Below are 21,235 nucleotides of genomic sequence, written 5' to 3'. Positions count from 1 at the left end.
CCTAGCTTCACTCACTAGGGGTTTTCCTTCTATCTGGCTTCACTTACCAGTACTTTCACCTAGCTTCACTCACTAGGGTTTTTCCTTCTGTCTGGCTTCACTCACCAGAACTTTCACCTAGCTTCACTCACTAGGATTTTCCTTCTGTCTAACCTCCCAGTCTGGACTTTCACCTGGCTTCACTCACCAGAATTTCCCAGTCAAGTATCCAGTCAACATTGACCTACTTGACTCTCCTTCACAATCTCACCACATGAACAATTGCACCTGCAATCTCCATGTCTTGTTTTCATGTATTGTCAAACATCGAAACCCAAACATCAAGACTCGAGCTTGACCCAATTCAAACTCAGTCAATCAGGTCAACCTTGACCTAGGAAATATTGCACCAACAATGAGATCATTAATTGACTTGTAAGGTTTTTGGAAAACCTTAACTCAATTTCTCTTCTCCTCTCCTTCTCCCCTCTCTCTTTGCCACCGCCAACAAGGGGAAGCCCTTTCCCTTGTTGCTGTGACCACCATAAGGAAGAAATCTCTTCCTTGTGTGTTTCTCTTCCTCTTTCTCTTGATTCCTCTTCTTCGCTCGTGGCTAGTAACTTCTGAATGAGAGACTTGTACTCAAGGAGTTATCTTAAGGAGCTCAACGTGGATACGAATAGAGGCAAAGTTTAACAACGTCTCTACGGTTGATGCCCTTCTCATTACATGTCATCCGTAAGGTACACTTAGCATAAATTTACTTTCGTAAAAATTTAATTATACTATCATGTTTGGCATGTTGTATCCTTGTATGCATGTGGTGCGTGTGATGTAATAATTTAGGAATTATTATTATTTTATTTTCCACTTTGCATGTTTACAAAACATGTTTTAGCACACACCGCATTGAGCATATCCCAACAATAACAAGACAGACATATTAAATTCTGAATAACTGACTAAGAGAATATGAAGAAGAATATGAGGGAACACTTCCTCCCTTTTGGCTACACTCAAACTCTATTCCAATGACTTCACTCTTTGAGATAGGATGTGAGGTCGATCAACAAGTATATAGATGAGTTCTTCTAATTGGTTATTCGAAATGACTTATCTGAGACGAAGGAGTAGATGGTGGCACGATACCTAGGGGGTTGCACCAAATTTTACAAGATATCCTTAGTTTACATTTATTATGGACGATTTCAGAGGCCATTCAACATGCACTAGCTGCCGAAAAGCAATAAAATCATAAACCAGTGGATAGAGGAGACCAAAATAACCAACTAGTTCGCTTTTAGGATTATCGTCCTACACAGCAGCAACCACCACAAGTTAATTCTAAGACCTGTTTCAGGTGTTATCATTGTGGTGAACAGGGACATAAGGCAAACTAATGTAGGAAACCTACACCTGCTGACCAGAAAGGCAAAACTTTATTAAGCGAGGGAGATGTGGAAGAAGATACAATAGTAATTGGTGAACTAGTGTATGAAGCTGACAATATATTTTGTGGTGATGACCATGAGAATTTGGTCATTCACATGAGTCTACTGACTCCCAAGGGCGATTCAAGGAATGAATGGCTGAGAACTAATATTTTTTACACTATCTGCATCATCACGGATAAAGTCTGCAAGATGATCATCGATAACAACAGTTGTGAGAACATAGTATCCGAAGAGCTTATCTAGAAATCACAGTTGAAGATGGAACATCATCCTAAGCCTTAAGTTATCGTGGCTGAATAAAGACAGAGAAAAAATAGACAGGCGATGCTTCGTACCTTTTTCAAGTAGCAACAAATATTTTGATAGTGCTTAGTATGATATAGTGACCATGAATGTTTGTCATGTACTGTTGGGGCGGCCTTAGCAGTATGACTGCAGCATTATCCACGATGGATAGATGAATACTTATCACATTAAAGGAAAGAAGATTATATATGATAGTGTCATGGCGAGAAAAAACTACTCCAATTCCGGTAGCCAAAATTACTCATATGCTTTCTAGATCCTAGTTTTTAGATGAAATGGAGCATGGAGACATTATCGATGCTCTGATGCCTTTCCAAAATGATGTCATAGCCATAGACGTTTTCTTACTAGCCGAAGTATAGGAGTTGCTAATAGATTTTACCGAATTGATGTCAAAAGATCTTCCTACTGGGCTAACACTTATGAGAGATATCCAACAACAAATTGATCTTGTTCTAGAGTTGAGTTTTCCTAATTGACTAGCATATTGTCTCGGTCCTAAGAAAGCTAAAGAATTGCAGCATCAGGTGGTAGAGTTGCTAGAAAAGAGTCATATCCATGAGAGCATGAGCTCCTGTGTAGTTCATGCCCTACTAATGTCGAAGAAGGATGATTCATGGTGTATGTGTGTTGACAACTGAGTGATGCATCTATTTTATATAGAGATTTTGATATGTTTTGATGAATTTCTTGACCTACTTTGCATGAAAATATTTCATAGTTTCATCTCTTTATACTTCATTTTAATACATTTCCATTTTGAGATACTGCTCTTGTACATTTCTTGTGTTAAGGCAATGAATGGAGCGAAAATAAAGATTGCAAATCAAGTTGAGAGGCTTCTGGCATGGAATATGGGCGCTCATGTCCAATGGCATTACCTGTGTTCCCTTCGACTTTTGATTCAAAGTGCCTGTGCCCAGTGGCATGGGTTGTGCTCAACATCCAGTAGCTAACACGGGCGGCCATGTCCAGCGGCATGCTCTAAAGCAACCATACTTGACATGAGCACTTGTGCCTAATAACACGGCCCATGTTCGACCATGCTCTAAGGCAACTACACCCAACACGGGTACCCATGACACTGGGGATGGCTCGTGTCGGGCCTCCGCTCCAGTACCTATTTAAGTTGATCCCTCTATTTTAAAAGGGGATCTTGATCTAGGGTCATCCAAGGACCCCTAGCAAGCTTCATGAGGCAATCTTGGGTTGATCCAATGTCATCTACTCTTTAAAGAAGGGGGGGGGGGGGATTAGGAGCAACAATGAGTAAGATTCTTTGATTAAGCCTAAGCATTCTCTTTCATTTCTCTAATTTTCTAAATTTGCAATTGAATTTCTATGATTTGATCATGATTGGGATTGTAACCCCACATTTATGGGGTAAACTCTAGATTCTAGGATTATGAAGTAGTTTCATGCAATGTAAATGCTATTTCCATTCATCTATGCATGTTTGATCATTCTTATCCAGTGATATGTGATTTATGATCCGGATCTACTATGTTAATATGATCTCAATGCCAAAAACACAAGAGTCGTTTCCCATGAGGGTTTGTGGATGAGCCGAAAGGAGAATCCAATCCTCCGACCCATAGAAAATCGAGACGCTAAAAGTCGACTATGAAAGTAGATCAGTATGCTATGAGAAACCCTAGACTATCATAGAATTTAATGGATTAATCTTAATTCATCGTCACATAGTAAGAGAATGATGATTTAAGGGTCGTGGGGTCTCATGACAGGGTCCTACTTATGTTACAATCCTTAATTTTTACCGCTCCAAAAGTATGTGATAATTAAGATTAATACGCCGGTATAGTTCTAAAGTTTACACCAGACGCATAAGATAGTCTATCTACACAAGTCAACATTGAGGATACAAATTCAAATGTAAATCAAGTGTTTAATTGTATAGAAGTGAAACTGAAATTTTACAATCGCTCTTTCTCTCCCTAACTGTATCCTTTTCTGCCTTACTATTGTTTCTTTATTGCATTTCTACTGCTACACAGGTTTCCTCTGATTGGACCACTACTGCCCTTACTACCTTTCTAAGTTAGCGCTCTTTCTCTCTCTTTTCTCTTTCCGCTTTAGCTGTTAATTTTTGTGTTCATCATATCTATATAACTGATTTGGTCTGGACAATCAAGTCTGACTAGTAAGCTAGTATTCAATCACCAGTTTCCGAGGATTCAATCTTTATTACTTGATGACATAACCGTACACTTGCAGTTTGTTCACATCCTCAAGCTATCAACAAGATCATAGTAAAGTACCAATTTCCAATTCTTCGCTTGGACGACATGTTGGATCAATTATCCAGTCTAAGGTCTTCTTAAAAATTAACCTTAAAAGTGGATACAACTAGATCAAAATAAGATCAAGAGATGAATGGAAAACAACATTCCAAACACAATATGAGTTATATGAGTGGATGGTCATGCCTTTTGGACTGTCCAATGTGCCCAACATATTTATGAGGTTTATGTATAAGATCTTGTGGCCCTTTATGGGAAAGTTTATGGTTATTTACTTTGATGACATTCTCATCGACAGTCCAACATGAGCATTATACTTCAATTACCTCTGTGTCATTTTTGAAAAGCTAAAAACAAAGTGATTATTTGTTAACAAGAAGTAGTGCTCTTTCTTTACTACATCAATAGCTTTTCTTGGCTTTATTATGGCTGCTGATGGTGTGCACATAGATCAAGCAAAGATAGAAATAATCTTAGAGTGGCCTCAGCTACAGACTTTGCATGATGTCAAAAGTTTCCATAGTTTGATTTCTTTCTACCACCGGTTCATCAAAAATTTCAGCACTACTCTAATTGCTTTCATCATCGATTTGTCTCAAGGGACGAGATTTCAAGTGGTTTGGAAAAACATAGATTAGCTTTCAACTGATCAAACAGAAGATAAACGAAGCACTAGTTCTGACACTTCTTGATTTTGACAAAGTTTCGAGGTTAATTTTGATGCATCTGCATGAGTATTGAGGATGTTCTGAGTCAGTCTGGGTGTCTAATTATTTTCTTCAGTGAGAAGCTATCTGGATATAAGAAGAATTATTCTACCTATGACTTAGAGTTCATATCATTATTCAGTAATTGAAGTATTAGTGTCACTGCCTAACAAAAAAAGAGTTCATCCTGTTTACTGATCACGAAGCCTTGAGTATATCAATGGTAACACATGCTGAGTAGGTGACATGCCAAGTAGGTGGCTTACTTATAGGAGTTCATGTTTATGTAGAGACACCATGTTGGGAGCATGAACCATGTTGCAAATGCCCTGAGTCATCGCTCTTCATTACTTACTACCATAAGTACCAAAGTTGCAAGCTTCGAGATTTTTACAAATATGTAGACAGTTGACCTTTCATTTGGAAGGATAATCAAGGAGGTACATGAAGGTCGCCACCATGATTTTATTTTGAATAATGGTTACCTGTTTCATGGATTACAGTTGTGCATTCTAGATTGTTCATTAGGGTAACAGATTATTAGTGAGCTTTATAATGAGGTACACTTCAGTCATGATAAGACACTGGCTCTTATCTCTGTTGACTTTTATTAGCCTAAGTTAACCAGTGATACAACTCACTTTGTAGACCAATGTTATACATGCTAGTGGTGTAAGGGTATTCTCATTAATTAATGTGGGCTTGTACACTCCTTTATCTGTTCCTGAAACTCCTTGATTTGATGCTAGCATGTATTTTATATTAGGATTACCTCATACCTAACGAACCTCAGATTTTATTCTTGTTGTGGTTGATAGTTTTTTAAAGATAGTTCATTTTATAACTAGCATGAAAACTATGGATGCTGCCTGGATTGCTCATCTTTACTTTAAGAAGATCATGCGGTTACATGGCATTCCCCAATCCATGACTTCCGACCGTGACACAAAGCTCATTAGCAATTTCTGGAAGAGTTTATGGAGAAAACTGAAAACACAATTGAACTTTAGTTGTGCCTATCACCCCAAACAGATGGTCAGACTAATGTGGTGAATCAGAGTTTGGGCAATCTTCTGAGATGTCTAACAAGAACCGAACCGAAGTAGTGGGACTTGATGTTACCTCAAGCAGAGTTTGCCTACAACAAATCGAGAAACATGTAGGTTTGAGCCCTTTTAAGATTGTCTATGGGCGGAACTCGTCTGGGGTTCTGGACTTAGCCCCTATTCCATGTATATGATGATTTAATCCTAAAGTGGATCAAATGACAGAACATCTCCGGAGCATTCATGAGTAAGTGAAATTGATAATTCTTGAGAGCAATACCAAGCACAAGACTCGGGTTGATAATTATCATCTTTAGGTACTTTTTGAGGTTAGAGATTTTATTTGGATTGTATTAACTCGGTATCGTTTCCCTATTGTCGAGTATAATAAGTTGAAGGATTGAAAGATTGGACTGTGTGAAATACTACAGAAAATCAACGACAATGTCTATATGTTATGTTTTCCTAGTCATTTGAAGACTTCTGATGTCTTCAATATGAAGCACTTGACTCCTTTTTCTGTAGATACTGATGATACTACTACAAATTCGAGGATGAGTTCTTTTCAATTCGGGGCGACTGATATAGGACCAATATAGGAGTACCTAATCTTCAGCAGGTCATACATAACTTTTGAGTTGGGACTCAAAATCAGACTTTATCTACGCTCACACGGGCATAATTTCAAAATCTACGTTTGTTACTTAGGAACTCATAACCGTTAAGTTTTAGACACAAAAAATACCATTTATGTTCTTTTTGGAGGATTTGAATATTTGTGTATTTTTTTAAATAATTTCTATTTTATAATATTTAGGGTTTTTTGTTATGTCGAATATTTATGGATGAGGGTTTCTCTAAATAAGTGTCCTATTTAGTTATTTGAGGATGTATCCTCTATTTTTAATAATTTTTTTTTGATAAAACCTAGAGAATGATGAACTACTCTTTATTTATTATTATTATTTTTTTTTGACAATTTCTCTTTTGACATTCTCCTTAATTTTCTGCCTCATCAACTCGTAGGGAAATCATTATCTTACCCAGCATCATACATTAATTATAATCTAATTATTTAATTGATAAATTAATTCACCTTATTTTAACTTTTCCGGTTTCTACCATAATAAACATTTTCAACTATAAAATTTATTAAAACGCCAATTAAATTTATGAAAGTCATTCGGTCAGCCGATCTACTGCTAGGTAAGGGGGTCTAGCACCGGTAAACCCCAGGATTAAAATCAACTATACCCGTAAGTGAGGGTAACAAAAGTCCAAATGATACCCCCACATGACCGTGTAAATGTGATAACTAAATCAAGAAAAAAAATCATCTTCTTGTAAAATTAATTGGCGAAGTCTGAACATCTAAATTATCCCAAAAATAAAAATTCAAATGATTTGCATGTTCGAAGACTACGGCAGAAGTTGCATAACTCGTCGTCGCCGTCTCCTCTTTTTCTCTACAGAGTTTGTGGGAGCAGAAGGCCCTCTCTTCTCTCCTGGAAGAAGACGCAAGCAGCAGTGCAGTCGTCGACTTTTGCCGAAGGAAACTTGGATTTCCACCTTCTTCGTGCCACTTCCACCAGCCTTCTCGACGACTCCTCGTGGCTGCTGCTCGACCAAACGGCCGACACGACCTCTTCGTTCGTCAGCACGTCCCATACCTTCGACACCAAATTGCAGAATCAAAAACAAAATAAAATCGATCGCTGAGCATGAGCATGCATTCTATTATCCTCACCCCGTCCGTTGCAAGAACTACGAACAGATCCCTGTGCGTGAGGTTGTAACGCGAGACTTCAGGGACGGAGATGACGCCGTATTTCTTGAGGTGGAAGTCCCCGAAAGCCCGGGCCATGGCGAGCCCCGGGTAGTTCTCGTCGGGCAGCCACACGCGCTGAATGTGGGGCTCAGACTTGAGCGCGAACACACGGCCGTTGCTCTTCCTTATTCTCTCGGCTTCCCCTGCATGATTCTATTGCCGGATAAAACAGAGTCCAATCCATCAATTAACCCAATTTGGCAAGTTCAGATCTTACGTGGGACGCTGGGCTTTAGATCGGTAGTTAGTTGGATTGCCTCGAGGCGGCGGCCGTCTTCGGATACGGCCGCCAACACTGCTCTCGAATCCCCAAGATTAGCAATGACTAGATCTTTCCCCTGTAGTAATTAATATTTTGGTTATGAGTTTTTAGAAAGTTACATGGGAATTACCTGTGAAATCATGGGAATTGCCTGCCTGCTTTATGATGGAAACTGCTGTAGTTCCACTGTACGTACAATCCAATTCCAGTTTGAGCACGAGTTCTTGGTCCATCGCCCTGAACGCATTGACGCAAGCCTCATTCCACTCGTCGAGCATCTCCGTCGACGACGACGACGAGACCGAGCTTGTGTTACTGCTGCTGCCTTCGTTGGCTTGCTGGAGGGAATTGCGCTCGCCGAGCGTCAGGGAAGGTAGGTAGTCTCTGACGAACTTGCTGATAAAGTGGCCATTTCTCCCATGGCCGTCAAATACCCCGCAGAACAGTCCATCTTCATCTCCATAACCCTTCAGGCAATATCATATAGATAGATCAGGCAATATAAATTGTGAAGGGCACCTCTGTTCTTCAAATTATGTATAGATCGTGATAGATACTAAAGAACATGTCTGACAAGAAACAGCATATATATAAAGAGAGAACCTCTTCTTCTGAGCAGTGACCGAAAGATACACAGACACTTAATTTAGGAAAAGGGCGAGGTTGAAACAGCAAGAACATTGAGAAATTTATTGATCATTTTCAGCACCAAAAAAAATTGTAATTTATTGATCATTTTCAGCACCAAAAAAAAATTGTGCTAAGATAGATACCTTGCAGAGGATAGCAGCATCCTGGTTTAGGCCTTTCTTCCCTTGGAGAGAATACAGGGAAGCAATTCTTCTCCCCTTGGTGCCAGGGCTCAATTCATCATCTAGCCCCACATACACCGTGTTCTCATCACCTTCTTGTTTCCCAGCTGGAGATGCCTTCTCCCCTGCGCAATCAGAAGAGAAGCAAGTCCCCATCTCTCTATCTCCCTCTCTCTCTCCGCAAACCCTCAAATAAACAAATCTTGTTTTTCTTGTGATCGACTTTAATAATAAATTAAAGAATCGCTTTTTACTGAACACTATGTACTCAAGTTTATAAAATATCCATTCCATGTAAAAAAAAAGTTTCAAAATGACTAGATTATATATCTATTTTTAATTTTATTTTTAACAGTCGATTAATATTTTAAAATAGTTAAATTAATTTAGTTCTGTATTAAAACATTCGATTTTTAATTAAATCAGTCCATTAATTTTTTAAATCAATCGAACTTACTTTTTTTTTTATTTTTAAAATCAAAATTAATTTTAAATCAAATTTATTCATAGATCAAATAATCTTAGATTGATATGAAACTATTCCTATGTGTTTATCTATCTCTCTTGATTATATATATGTCCTCAAATGTCAATTTGACATTTAGTACATTAGTAATTTTTGTCCAAAATTGACTAATAGATCAAACGACCTCGAATTGATATGAAATAAGTTCTTATATGTTCATTTACCTCTTCTGATTTTATCTATGCCCTCAAACCTAATATATTGAGAGTAATAATTTTTTGAACATGAATATATTTAAAAAATTTAATTCATACTTAAAAAATTATTGTTCTCAATATCTTAGGTCAAATTGAAATTTGAGTACATGAATATAATCAGGAGAGGTATACGAACAGATAGGAACTAATTTCATGTCAATCTGATATCGTTTGATCAATCAATCATTTTTCCTAAAATCGATTGCTGAACTAAATGACCTCGGATTGACATGAAACAAATTCTTATATGTTCGTTTATCTCTCCTAATTATATCCACGCTCTCAAACTTCAATTTGACCTAATATATTGAGAGCAGTAATTTCTTGAATACGAATACATTTAAAAATTTTAATCCGTGTTCAAAAAATCATTGCTCTTAATATATTAGGTTAAATTGATGTTTGAGAGCATGAATATAATCAGGAGAGGTAGACGAACATATAAGAACTTGTTTCATGTCAATCCGAGGTCTTTTGATCTATCAGTCAATTTAGATAAAAATGACTAATGTACTAAATGTTAAATTGACATTTGAGGACATGGATATAATCAAGAGAGATGCACGAATATATATATGAACTAATTTTATATCAAATTGAGGTCATTTGATTTATTAATTAATTTGGTCTAAAATTAATTTTGATTAAAAAAAATTTGACTGATTTTAAAATATCAGCCGATTGATTTAATTAAAAATTATATATTTTCATATACAACTAAATCAATTCGATTATTTTAAAAAATATCAATTCAAAAACTATGAATTGATTGATAAGGATAAAATTAAAAATAAATATATGATTTAATATTTTAAAAATTATCAAATGGATAAATACGCGTCCTAATAAAAAGTTGATTAGATAAAAAATTGCTAGTTGGGTGGGCACCTTTTCCTGATAGGATTGAATGGCATGATGCCTGTCGTTTTAGAAACCTAAACATTTAACCATCAACATTGTCAGACAAGTGGATTCAGTGGCTGATGAAGGTGCGATTCCTCCTCCCCTTTTCATTCGGTGGAATGGAAAAAATGGAAGTAAAAAACATTCTCAGGCCGGCCAAAGTTGACTTGGTGATTGATTGATTGATCGATTGATAGTAGAAAACCATTTGTGCGAGAAAGAGACATACAACGGTAAAGCACGCTTCTCAATTTCTTAAATTTAATGATTGAACCCATAAATAACCCTGTAAATATTTTTTAGTTTACGCTGATAATCTATAGAAATTTTTTATAGAACCACATCAATAATTAATGGACTTAGATTGAATATATATGACGTTAACTAAAAAAATATATACAAATGAAAAAAAAAATAGTTTGTTAGAAGCTGATAGCCAACCAAATTGTTTGGTATAAGAAAAATATTACACCCACGTTCACGATTGAACAAGGTATGCCATGGTTGACTTGGTGATGTTGAGTAGGTGCAAAATTAAAGGTGTTGACTTGTTGAAATATTATATACTGATTATAAACGTGGTGGGTGACGAACTATGTTGGCTCTTGTTTGATAATTTAAGTGTGTCAATTTCATCGGATTAATTTTAAAGATAAAGATATATTTTTTTTAGTTGTCTATAAAAACACCATTTATATACACTTACAAATAGTCCTCTAAAATATTTACCCCATTTAAATTCGAGCCTTAGTTAGTTTATTAATCCTCTAAATATTTTATCAAAAAAGGTAAAAAAAAAGTGAGATGATTTTACTATTAATTTTTACACATCTATCCCGTAGTGACAACTTGATTATGTCCTAGAGACGACTATTTTACTATCAAGAAGAGAGCTTGGGCTTTCTATATTGAAAAATGATGAGAACTTCTTGTTTTTATAGAAAAACACAGGGGAAAAAAGTACGATATATCGTAGTATATTCTTTGTTTGTTTGTTTGTTTGTTTGTTTGTTTGTTGTATCATTCTTTTGTATATAGGATAGATTCAAGTTTAGTTCCATTAGTTTTTGTGTGTTTTTTATTCAATTTAGTATAGAGTAATAAGATCTTGCAACTTATGAATTGTTGGTGCAACATCCCTCAGGTCAAGGTTGACCTGGGTGACCAAGCTGAGTCTTGGTTTGAGTTTAGATGTTTGACAATAAGAAATTGATTGAAGAAGAGTCAAGTAGGTCAAGGTTGACCGGATACTTGACAGGGAAGTCCTGGTGAGTGAAGCCAAGCAGAAGGAAAACCCTAGTGAGTGAAGCTAGGTGAAAGTCCTGGTGAGTGAAGCCAGGCAGAAGGAAAACCCTAGTAAGTGAAGCTAGGTGAAAGTCCTGGTGAGTGAAGCCAGGTGAAAGCCCTAGTGAGTGAAGCTAGGCAGATGGAAAACTCTAGTGAGTGAAGCTAGGTGAAAGTCCTGGTGAGTGAAGCCAGGTGAAAGCCCTAGTGAGTGAAGCTAGGCAGATGGAAAACCCTAGTGAGTGAAGCTAAGTGAAAGTCCTGGTGAGTGAAGCCAGGCAAGGGAAAATCCAGATGGATCAAGGATGATCGGACATCCGGTGTTGGAAGTCCAAGTAGGTCAAGGGGTGACCGGATACTTGGCATGAATAGAAAAGTCTAAGTGGGTGAAGGAATCACCGCACGTTGGGAAGTCAAGTTCAAGGGTGACCGATGCTAGGCATGATGTACCAACAGGTCAAGGTTGACGGATGTTGGTTTGAGAGGTTTGGAACTTGGTTTGGGCAAAACCAAGTGTTGGATCGATCGGATCGATCAGGAAGCCTGGATCGATCGGTGGATCGATCCGGAGCTTCTAGAGCGAGCAGAGCCTCCGGATCGATCCGTGGATCGATCCAATGTTCAATCGATCGGTGGATCGATTGGGACGCTGCTGGCGATAAGCGCTGGATCGATCCGTGGATCGATCCGGTGAGTCGGAGCGCTCCACGGATCGATCCGTGGATCGATCAAAGCCTCCGATCGATTGGGAACATTCGAATCGATCGGGATCCGACCGTTGGCGTCGATAAAGGCCGCAGGCGTTCATTTCCTTCGGCATCTCTTCTCCGATTCACTCCAGATCTTCGCCAGCTCCTCCACAGCACTCTCAAAGCTCGTGATCGCCAGTTCTTGAAGGTTCTTGGAAGCTCTCCGAGTCAAGAGGCGGATCAAAGGCAAGAAGAGAAGCTAGGGTTAGGGTTTTCTGCATTCATTGTAAGCTTTGTGCTTGTATTTTGTTTCCCTTTCCTTCTTCTTGTACCGAGAGTCTTGTAGGGCTTCTCCGCCCTCGGTAGTTACCGAAAAGGAGTGTTTCATAGTGGAGGGTGCGTGCGTGGTGTAGATCCTTGGATTAGTCACCTCCTTTGGATGTGGATACCAAGTAAACCAACCGTGTTAGCGTTGTGTGATTGTTTCTTTGTATTTCCGCTGCACATCTTTGAAGGAACAAGCAACGCCGAGCAACGAGCGAACGCGACGAGCTATTCACCCCCCCTCTAGCTACTTTTGGTCCTAACAAGTGGTATCAGAGCGAGGCCGCTCTTCACCGGAATCATCGCCGGAAGGGTCAAGCATAACAAGAAAAGCTAGAGGGGTGAAGAAGTTGGAGCAAATTCTTCAAGTTCAAGATTTTATCAAGCTCAACTTCAAGATGCAATTCCAAGATGGACTTGGATTTGACACAAGGGTGGCTCCACCATATTCATCTACAAGCTTCGATTCTTGGAAATCAAGAATCGAAAATTTTCTTATGATGGAGATAGAGCAATGGTTTGCTCTCATGGAAGGTTTTGAAGCTCCCACAAATTCCAAGGGCAAAGTACTCAAAAGGAGCAAGTGGAGCAAAGACCAAATCCAAAGATGTGAGGCCAATGACAAAGTGACCAAGCTTTTGGTCAATTTATTGCCAAGCAACATCTTGGAACAAATTGGAGAGTTTGAAGATGCCAAGGAGCTTTGGAGCAAATTGGCAAGAATTCATGAGATCCCCTCCACTGTACTAGATCAAGGAGAATCCAAAGAGGGCGACTCATTGGATCAAGACCAAGAGGAGGACTCTGAGGTTGAGAGATGCTCAACCTCCGAAGAAGAAGTTCAAGAAGAAGCTTCATCTTCAAGGGAATGCAACGAAGGGAACAAGGAGGGAGCATACTCCTTGTTTCATATTCAAGATGATGAAGCCTCCACCTCTAGGATTGAGGAGGAGCAATCCTTGGTGACACCGGATCAAGAAGAAGGAGAAGCTTCTACATCCGGGTCAAGAGATGAAGAGATTGAAGAAGCTTCTACCTCCACGAGTCAAGAAAAATCAAATGGAGGAGAATCAAGATCGGATCAAGAGGAAGCTTCTACCTCCGGATCCAAAGGAAAAGATGCCACCCCTACAAGCAAAGGTATAAATATTTCAATTAAAAATAAAAATCATATTATATGCTTTGAGTGTAGGGAACATGGGCACTACAAGAGCAAGTGCCCTAAATTGGCCAAGAAGAAGGGCCAAGTGGCACAAAAGGGCAAGGCGAAGCCCAAGGAGATCATCCCCAACACAAAGAAGAGCAAGGAGCATATTATATGCTTCTCTTGCAATCAAAAGGGGCATTACCGAAGTCAATGCCCCAAGGGGAAGAAGGTGGTCAAGGCTCAAGGAGGCACTAGTCAAGGGGGAGCCTCCAAGGTAAAGAAGAAGGTAACATTTATTGAGCCTACCCCTTTACATTATGGTAAAAAGCATGATAGTTCTAACTTATATCATTTTAATGCTATTTACCATGAAAATAGAAAGCATGATAGTGTTAAAGAAAAACATATAGCTTTTCATGCTAAAACCACTACACCTAAGGCTAGGAATGTAGGTAAAAGTCTAGGCAAGAACTCTAAGGATTTTAGATACAAGCCCAAGAACAAATATGCTCATGAATCAAATGAAAAATCTAAAACTAAGGACTTAGTGATAGAAAATCAAGTCTTGAGGTCAAGGCTTGATAAAATGGAAAGGACCCTAAAAAGGATGGAAAATATCCTAAAAGGGCAAAATGAGCATAACCTAGGTCTAGGAGCACAAAGGTCATCTAATGGCCATAGAGGTTTAGGATACAAACCAAAGGCTAAGAAGGATGTGCCCTCTTACCATAGAGTTCCATATAGTTATGGAACAAACCCTAGGTCTAGTGGTCAAGCCAAGAATACTAGGGAAGTCATCCCTAAGAGTATTTTTGCAATAAATGTGACTAAGACTTCTAAGAAGTCTAAGAAAGTCACAAAGAAGGTTACAAGGGAAGCTATCCCTAGAGTTGACCTAGAAAATGTGACCAAGGCTTCTAAGAAGCCCAACAAGGTCACTAGGAAGGTATCTAGGGAAGTTATCCCTAGTGAGTACCTAGAGCATCCAAGGAGCACCAATAGGTGTTGGGTTCCTAGGAGCATCTTCTACACCCATAGATGGGTTAGAGAGTGTCAACTCCGATTAGAAGGGTAGTTAACCCAACTTTGAGGAAATTGACACTCAAGGAGCATTTTCAAGGTTTTAGTTAACCTTTGAAAATGAAATGGAATTATTGATTACTCCTTGAAAGAGTAAAATGTGTCTAATGGTGAAAAATTGATTTTATCTTAAAATGACACAAATTGGGAAAACCTTGAGAAATACCAAGTTGGGATTTTGGTATTCTCTTGGAAATTTAAGGCAATCCGGGCCTTAATTTATGTAATTACTCTTGAGGAAAAATGGAATATGCCAACATTTGAGGACATGTTTATTTTCAATTGGCATACATTAAATCAAGGAAATTAGAAATGCCAATTTAGGCTTTGGCATTCTCTTGTAGCACTTTAGGGCAATCTAGGTTTAAGGTGTAAGTTTAGCTAAGACTTTAAGGATACTTAGATAGTTAATCTAGGTATATTTTATTTATGCTAAATCTTGCCATGATTGTTTGCCCATCATATGCCTGACATCATGTCTAGTTTTGCATTCATGTTTTATTATGAAAAATCCAAAAATACCATGTCATGACATTCATACATCATGTAGTAATAGGATATTTTCTTTTGAAAATTATTTTCTTTTGATGTATGCCATAACATAATCTTGCATTAAGTTTAATTCCTTGTAATTAAGGACGAATGACATTTAACAACACTTATTGACAAGTGACATCCTAGGTGGATGTCTAATAACTCTAGAATGCCTAGATAGATATGCATGATCCCTAGATTAGGGAAAAATCAAAATCCCACATCTCACAAAGACTATAAGGTGACTTGTATGTGATTAGTGCACATTAGATACAAGTGAGATGTTAGGAAGATGAACAAAACTCAAGATGTTGATTTAGTGCATTCTTTTGAGTTTTAGGTTCATCAAAACACATAGTTATGTGTTTTCCCATCATTGGGAAAGCTAATGTACAAGTCATGTGCATTATGCCCAAGGAACATGATGGGATATTGGTTTTGAAAATGTTTTTAAAATGTTTTTGGAAAACCTTGGTGAAGGCTATCTTTTGATAGTAATCACCATTGAATAGTTAGACACAAACTTGAAGAAAAACACTAAAGTTTTTGCAAGTTTTCAAGTTTGTGTCAATCTTTGAAAATATGATGTATTTTCATAGAAATCTAGTTTTCCATGATTAAGTATGCCCTAAATAATGTCTACACGAAATTTCATGATTTTTGAATTTTTGTAGAATTTTCTAGGGGTTTCTGAAGTTGACTGAAATGGAATTTCAGCAACTATCAGAGCTCCGATCGATCCATGGATCGATTGGAGTGCCCGAATCGATCCGTGGATTGATTCAGAAGGGAAGCTCGCTGGATCGATCAGCCGATCGATCCAGGTAGTCTGAATCGATCAGTGGATCGATTCAGAAAGGTTCAATCGATTGGATCCCAACTCCAATCGATCCAAGTTGCTGATTTTGGCTGGGAAGGCCTGATTTTAGCATCTTTGAACCATGGTTAGTCTATGCAACCATTCCAAACCCCTAAAATACATTTGTATACAATACAAGGGTGTTTTCATGTTGAAAACAAGGATGGATTGGTTAACGAAGACTAAGTAGAAGTTTAGATTGAGGTTGTTTCAAATATTGAACATTTAAACCTCAAAACTTCTAAATTTGGGTTTCCTAAAGGTTTAGGGATTCCAAGTCATTGTTGGTGCAATGACAGAAGTCACCACCATGTCTTTAGGGGGATGGACTCTTTAAAGACATGAAAAATTACTTTTCATGAACCTTGGAAGGTGGTTAACCTTCTGTAAAGAAAATGCTCATGTATGAGCTTTTGAACTTGAAATGGGGAGTGGATATCCTCATTATTTCAAGTGGGAACTCAAGTGGTTAGATAATGCTCAAGGTTGGGTATTTGTCTACATTGAGGGAGAAGTTAAGGATAAATGAAGGGTATGAGACCTTCATTATCGTGTTGATCACAACGAGTGATGTTGTGAACAATGATGAGTAACTCTTCAGGGGGAGAGTCGTCAACAAATGGATTTGTTGATGTGTACCCAAAATTGGGGCATGGGTTGATGTGTGCCCAAAGATGGGTTGATGTGTGCCAATAGGGGGAGAATGAAAGGACCTATGAATAGGTGTAAGTTAGACTTTTATTACCTAGAGGGAGTGTGCCCTCGTAGGGGGAGAATGAAGAGCTTAATTTATATGTTCATTACCTAGTGGCATGAAGATTGAGGCTATAGGATTAGCCTAACTTACATGTGGTATTGTAAGTGTTATTGTGGTATTGTCAAACATCAAAAAGGGGGAGATTGTTGGTGCAGCATCCCTCAGGTCAAGGTTGACCTGGGTGACCAAGCTGAGTCTTGGTTTGAGTTTAGATGTTTGACAATAAGAAATTGATTGAAGAAGAGTCAAGTAGGTCAAGGTTGACCGGATACTTGACAGGGAAGTCCTGGTGAGTGAAGCCAGGCAGAAGGAAAACCCTAGTGAGTGAAGCTAGGTGAAAGTCCTGGTGAGTGAAGCCAGGCAGAAGGAAAACCCTAGTAAGTGAAGCTAGGCGAAAGTCCTGGTGAGTGAAGCCAGGTGAAAGCCCTAGTGAGTGAAGCTAGGCAGATGGAAAACCCTAGTGAGTGAAGCTAGGTGAAAGTCCTGGTGAGTGAAGCCAGGTGAAAACCCTAGTGAGTGAAGCTAGGCAGATGGAAAACCCTAGTGAGTGAAGCTAGGTGAAAGTCCTGGTGAGTGAAGCCAGGCAAGGGAAAATCCAGATGGATCAAGGATGATCGGACATCTGGTGTTGGGAAGTCCAAGTAGGTCAAGGGAGTGACGGATACTTGGCATGAATAGAAAAGTCTAAGTGGGTCAAAGGAATTGACCGACACTTGGTGGGAAGTCCTAGCGGTCAAAGGAGTGACCGGATGCTAGGCGTGATGTACCAACAGTCAAGGTTGACCGGATGTTGGTTTGAGAGGCTTGGAACTTGGTTTGGGCAAAAACCAAGTGTTGGATCGATCGGTGGATCGATCAGGCTTCTCCTGCGAACAGAGCCTCGGATCGATCCGTGGATCGATCCAGATGTTCCAATCGATCGGTGGCGCGGCTGCTTCGAGCGATAAGCGCTGGATCGATCCGTGGATCGATCCAGCGCTTTCGAGCGCAGGCGCTCCGGATCGATCCGTGGATCGATCCAAAGCCTCCCGATCGATGGGAACATTTGAATCGATCGGGATCCGACCGCTGGCGTCGATAAAGGCCGCAGGCGCATTTCCTTCGACATCTCTTCACCGTTTCATCTCGGATCTTCGACTCCTCCACGGCACTCTCAAAGCTCGTGATCGCCAGTTCTTGAAGGTTCTTGGAAGCTCTCCGAGTCAAGAGGCGGATCAAAGGCAAGAAGAGAAGCTAGGGTTAGGGTTTTCTGCATTCATTGTAAGCTTTGTGCTTGTATTTTGTTTCCTTTTCCTTCTTCTTGTACCGAGAGTTTTGTAGGGCTTCTCCGCCCTCGGTAGTTACCGAAAAGGAGTGTTTCATAGTGGAGGGTGCGTGCGTGGTGTGGATCCTTGGATTAGTCACCTCCTTTGGAGGTGGATACCAAGTAAACCAACCGTGTTAGCATTGTGTGATTGTTTCTTTGTATTTCCGCTGCACATCTTTGAAGGAACAAGCAACGCCGAGCAACGAGCGAACGCGACGAGCTATTCCCCCCCCCCCCCCCCCTCTCTAGCTACTTTTGGTCCTAACATGAATGACTGCTAGTTCAATTGGCTTAGAACTTTAAACTTTTCAAAAATTAGGCTTTTTAGACCTAGACTTCCAATCCCTAACTAGAGAAATTATTACTTTGGATAATCATAAATATAATTGTTACTTACAAACTAAGACATATAATCTATATATTGATAATTCACACTTAAACATCCTTACATATCTACTCCTCAGTATAGGAACTACACTAAAATCTCAATAAGAACAAACTACACATATATTATAACAAGTAATAACTACTTTAACCCAACACTCACAAATACCAAGGGATTTAAAAAAAAACATAGATTTCTTAAAGGACGCACAAGACTTTTTAAATAAAAGATTTAGCCAGCTCAATCTACTCATTATTCCTACCAAGAAAGAAATTCTACGTCTTTTAAAATTGATAGAAGAAAACAAACCTAAAAACTTTGAACTACAATCCAAACAATTTAACTTTAGGCTAAAACGGTTTTAATACAAATAAAAGACTTAATTACAACACAAATAGCTGGTGATCTTAAAAATATACATACTATAGTTGAAGACATTAAATATAAATGAACAAACTAAATTTCAAAAATACATATTACGAAGTCTTAGAATTTTCTAAATAATATTCAAAAAAATTAAGAAAATGGTTATAGTAAACTTGAATTTACTAGACAAGGAGATTTAGTTTTAATTCAACAAAACAATACCATACTAGCACTATTAGCATCATTACACCGTAGACTCACACTACTAGAGAACAAACTATTCCAAGTAGAAATACAAATACAAAAAATAACCAAACCGTCAGAGTGGAGAGAAAGCATAAAGAACTTAACAAAAGACTTAAGCAAGTTATCCATAGGAAACATAATCCTCATATGACAACCCATAACTTATTCCTTCCTAACCTATTAGATGCAATGAGCCTGATAAGAACTTAAACTGAATATTTAAAGGCCCCTCATGAACAATGAAAGGACATACAGAAATAAATACCACTTCATAGTTATATAACATTATTACAAGACAATGAAATAATACATGTACTTATCAATTAGAAGAACTAATTGATGTTGAAAGAAACATAATAACATTCTCAAATGAATAATAATTAAATTCATTTAATCCAAGAAAATTATATAATCAAGGGATCTTATCCTTCTCAACATAACTTTATAGGCATCATAGGACACAACTTCTTCACCTTCCTAACAGAGGAGAAGAAAAACTAAACCTTATGACTAAAGAGTTAGGAAGAGCACTCTCACAAAGTAGACACAATTATATCCATCTTGGACCTTTCAACCCCTATGGCAGTCCATACTGCTACTACAACAACCACCACATTAGCTTTAACTACCACTTTGGCCTATGATTCTTGCCAATGTTCTCCTAATAAGAAATGTTTTGGCTCTTGCTCTATAGTTTTGCAAGACTTACTGGAAAACTAGTCATACTTGGTTGTACATGCCCAAACCTGGAAGTCTTTAAGGAAGACTTAGGTAATAATCTAGAGAATCCAGAAGACTTACTCTCCTTAACATATCTACTTCAGCTAATAACTGCACAACCAGATATAGAGTCTCTAATTTCAAGATTAGAAAAGATAGAAATTATAAGAAATAATCCTATAAAATATTGGGAACGAGACAAGATATATTGTCGACAGAAAATAATAAACACATATCTCACAATCAAAGCACAAGACTTGAGATATACAAATTGATAAACAGAAGAATGAAAAAAATCATATTAAACAACTACTAAGCCTAAGAGTTATTCAGAGATCCACCTCTAAAATAAAAGCCCAGCTTTTATAGTCAATAAAGGATCTAAACAAAAATGAGGACAGTCGAGGATGGTTTTCAATTACAAAAGACTAAATGATAATTGTCAAAAATATAATTATAAAATTCCTAACAAAGATCAACTTCATAATAAAATACAAGACTCGAGATGGTACTTAAAGTTTGACATGAAATCAAGAATCTAACAAGTTAAAATGCACCCTGAGTCAATATAATAGACAACTTTTTCAAGTCTCGAATGACATTTTGAATGGGTAGTCATGCCTTTTGAACTTAAAGTAGCACCATAGATCTTTTAGTGAAAAATGGATAACATTTTTAGAGACATCTCTAAATTTACATTGACACATTGATGATATTTTAGTTTCCTCTAAAACAAAAGAAGAATACTATGCACATCTACATCTAGTGTTTAACCTATTTGAGAAACATGGATTGATAGTTTCTCGAAGTAAGATAAAACTAACAATGAAACACATAAAATTTTTGGTAGCATAAATTGGACAAGGGAAAATTGCTCTTCGACCATATATCACTTCTAAAATACTTAAGTCCCCTAATAAAAGGGAAGATACCAAAACTCTTAGAGCTTTTCTCATATTACTTAGTTATGCTAGACACTACCTTAAAGACATAGGAAAAGTAAGTGAACCATTCTATAACAAAACTTTGATACAGGACAATAATATTTTAATCAACAGGATGTTGAATTAGTCAAACAAATCAAAGAAAGGGTTAGACATATCCCAATTCTAAACCTTCCCCTTGCCTCTAATTACCTAGTCATTGAAACAAATGGTTGCAAAACTAGATCGGGAAGTATTTTATTTAGAAAACCCTCAAACTATGACCCCAAATTAGTAGAAGACTTATGTAGATATGCTTCTGGAAAATACAAGG

The 21,235-nt window shown here is 38.0% G+C and overlaps 1 protein-coding gene across 2 annotated transcripts; it reads right to left on the bottom strand.

The window, feature by feature from the left end:
* Window positions 1-7,076: 7,076 nt before the first annotated feature.
* LOC121970156 (probable protein phosphatase 2C 12) lies at window positions 7,077-8,860 on the bottom strand. Of its 2 annotated transcripts, none has more exons than XM_042520669.1 (5): window positions 8,617-8,860; window positions 7,974-8,310; window positions 7,799-7,876; window positions 7,501-7,724; window positions 7,077-7,423 (listed from the first exon to the last, which is right to left on the bottom strand). In XM_042520669.1, the coding sequence occupies exons 1-5, from the start codon at window positions 8,809-8,811 to the stop codon at window positions 7,220-7,222; spliced, it is 1,038 nt and encodes a 345-aa protein (XP_042376603.1). In that variant the 5' UTR covers window positions 8,812-8,860; the 3' UTR covers window positions 7,077-7,219. The 2 variants fall into 2 exon arrangements, with proteins under 2 accessions (XP_042376603.1, XP_042376602.1); XM_042520668.1 differs by having other exon boundaries at window positions 7,799-7,919; window positions 7,999-8,310; window positions 8,617-8,859.
* Window positions 8,861-21,235: the final 12,375 nt, after the last annotated feature.

This window comes from Zingiber officinale, chromosome 4A, assembly GCF_018446385.1.
Source record: "Zingiber officinale cultivar Zhangliang chromosome 4A, Zo_v1.1, whole genome shotgun sequence".
NCBI lineage: Eukaryota > Viridiplantae > Streptophyta > Magnoliopsida > Zingiberales > Zingiberaceae > Zingiber > Zingiber officinale.
The sequence above is the reverse complement of the archived record's forward strand: the minus strand, read 5'-3'. Positions and strand labels throughout refer to the sequence as shown.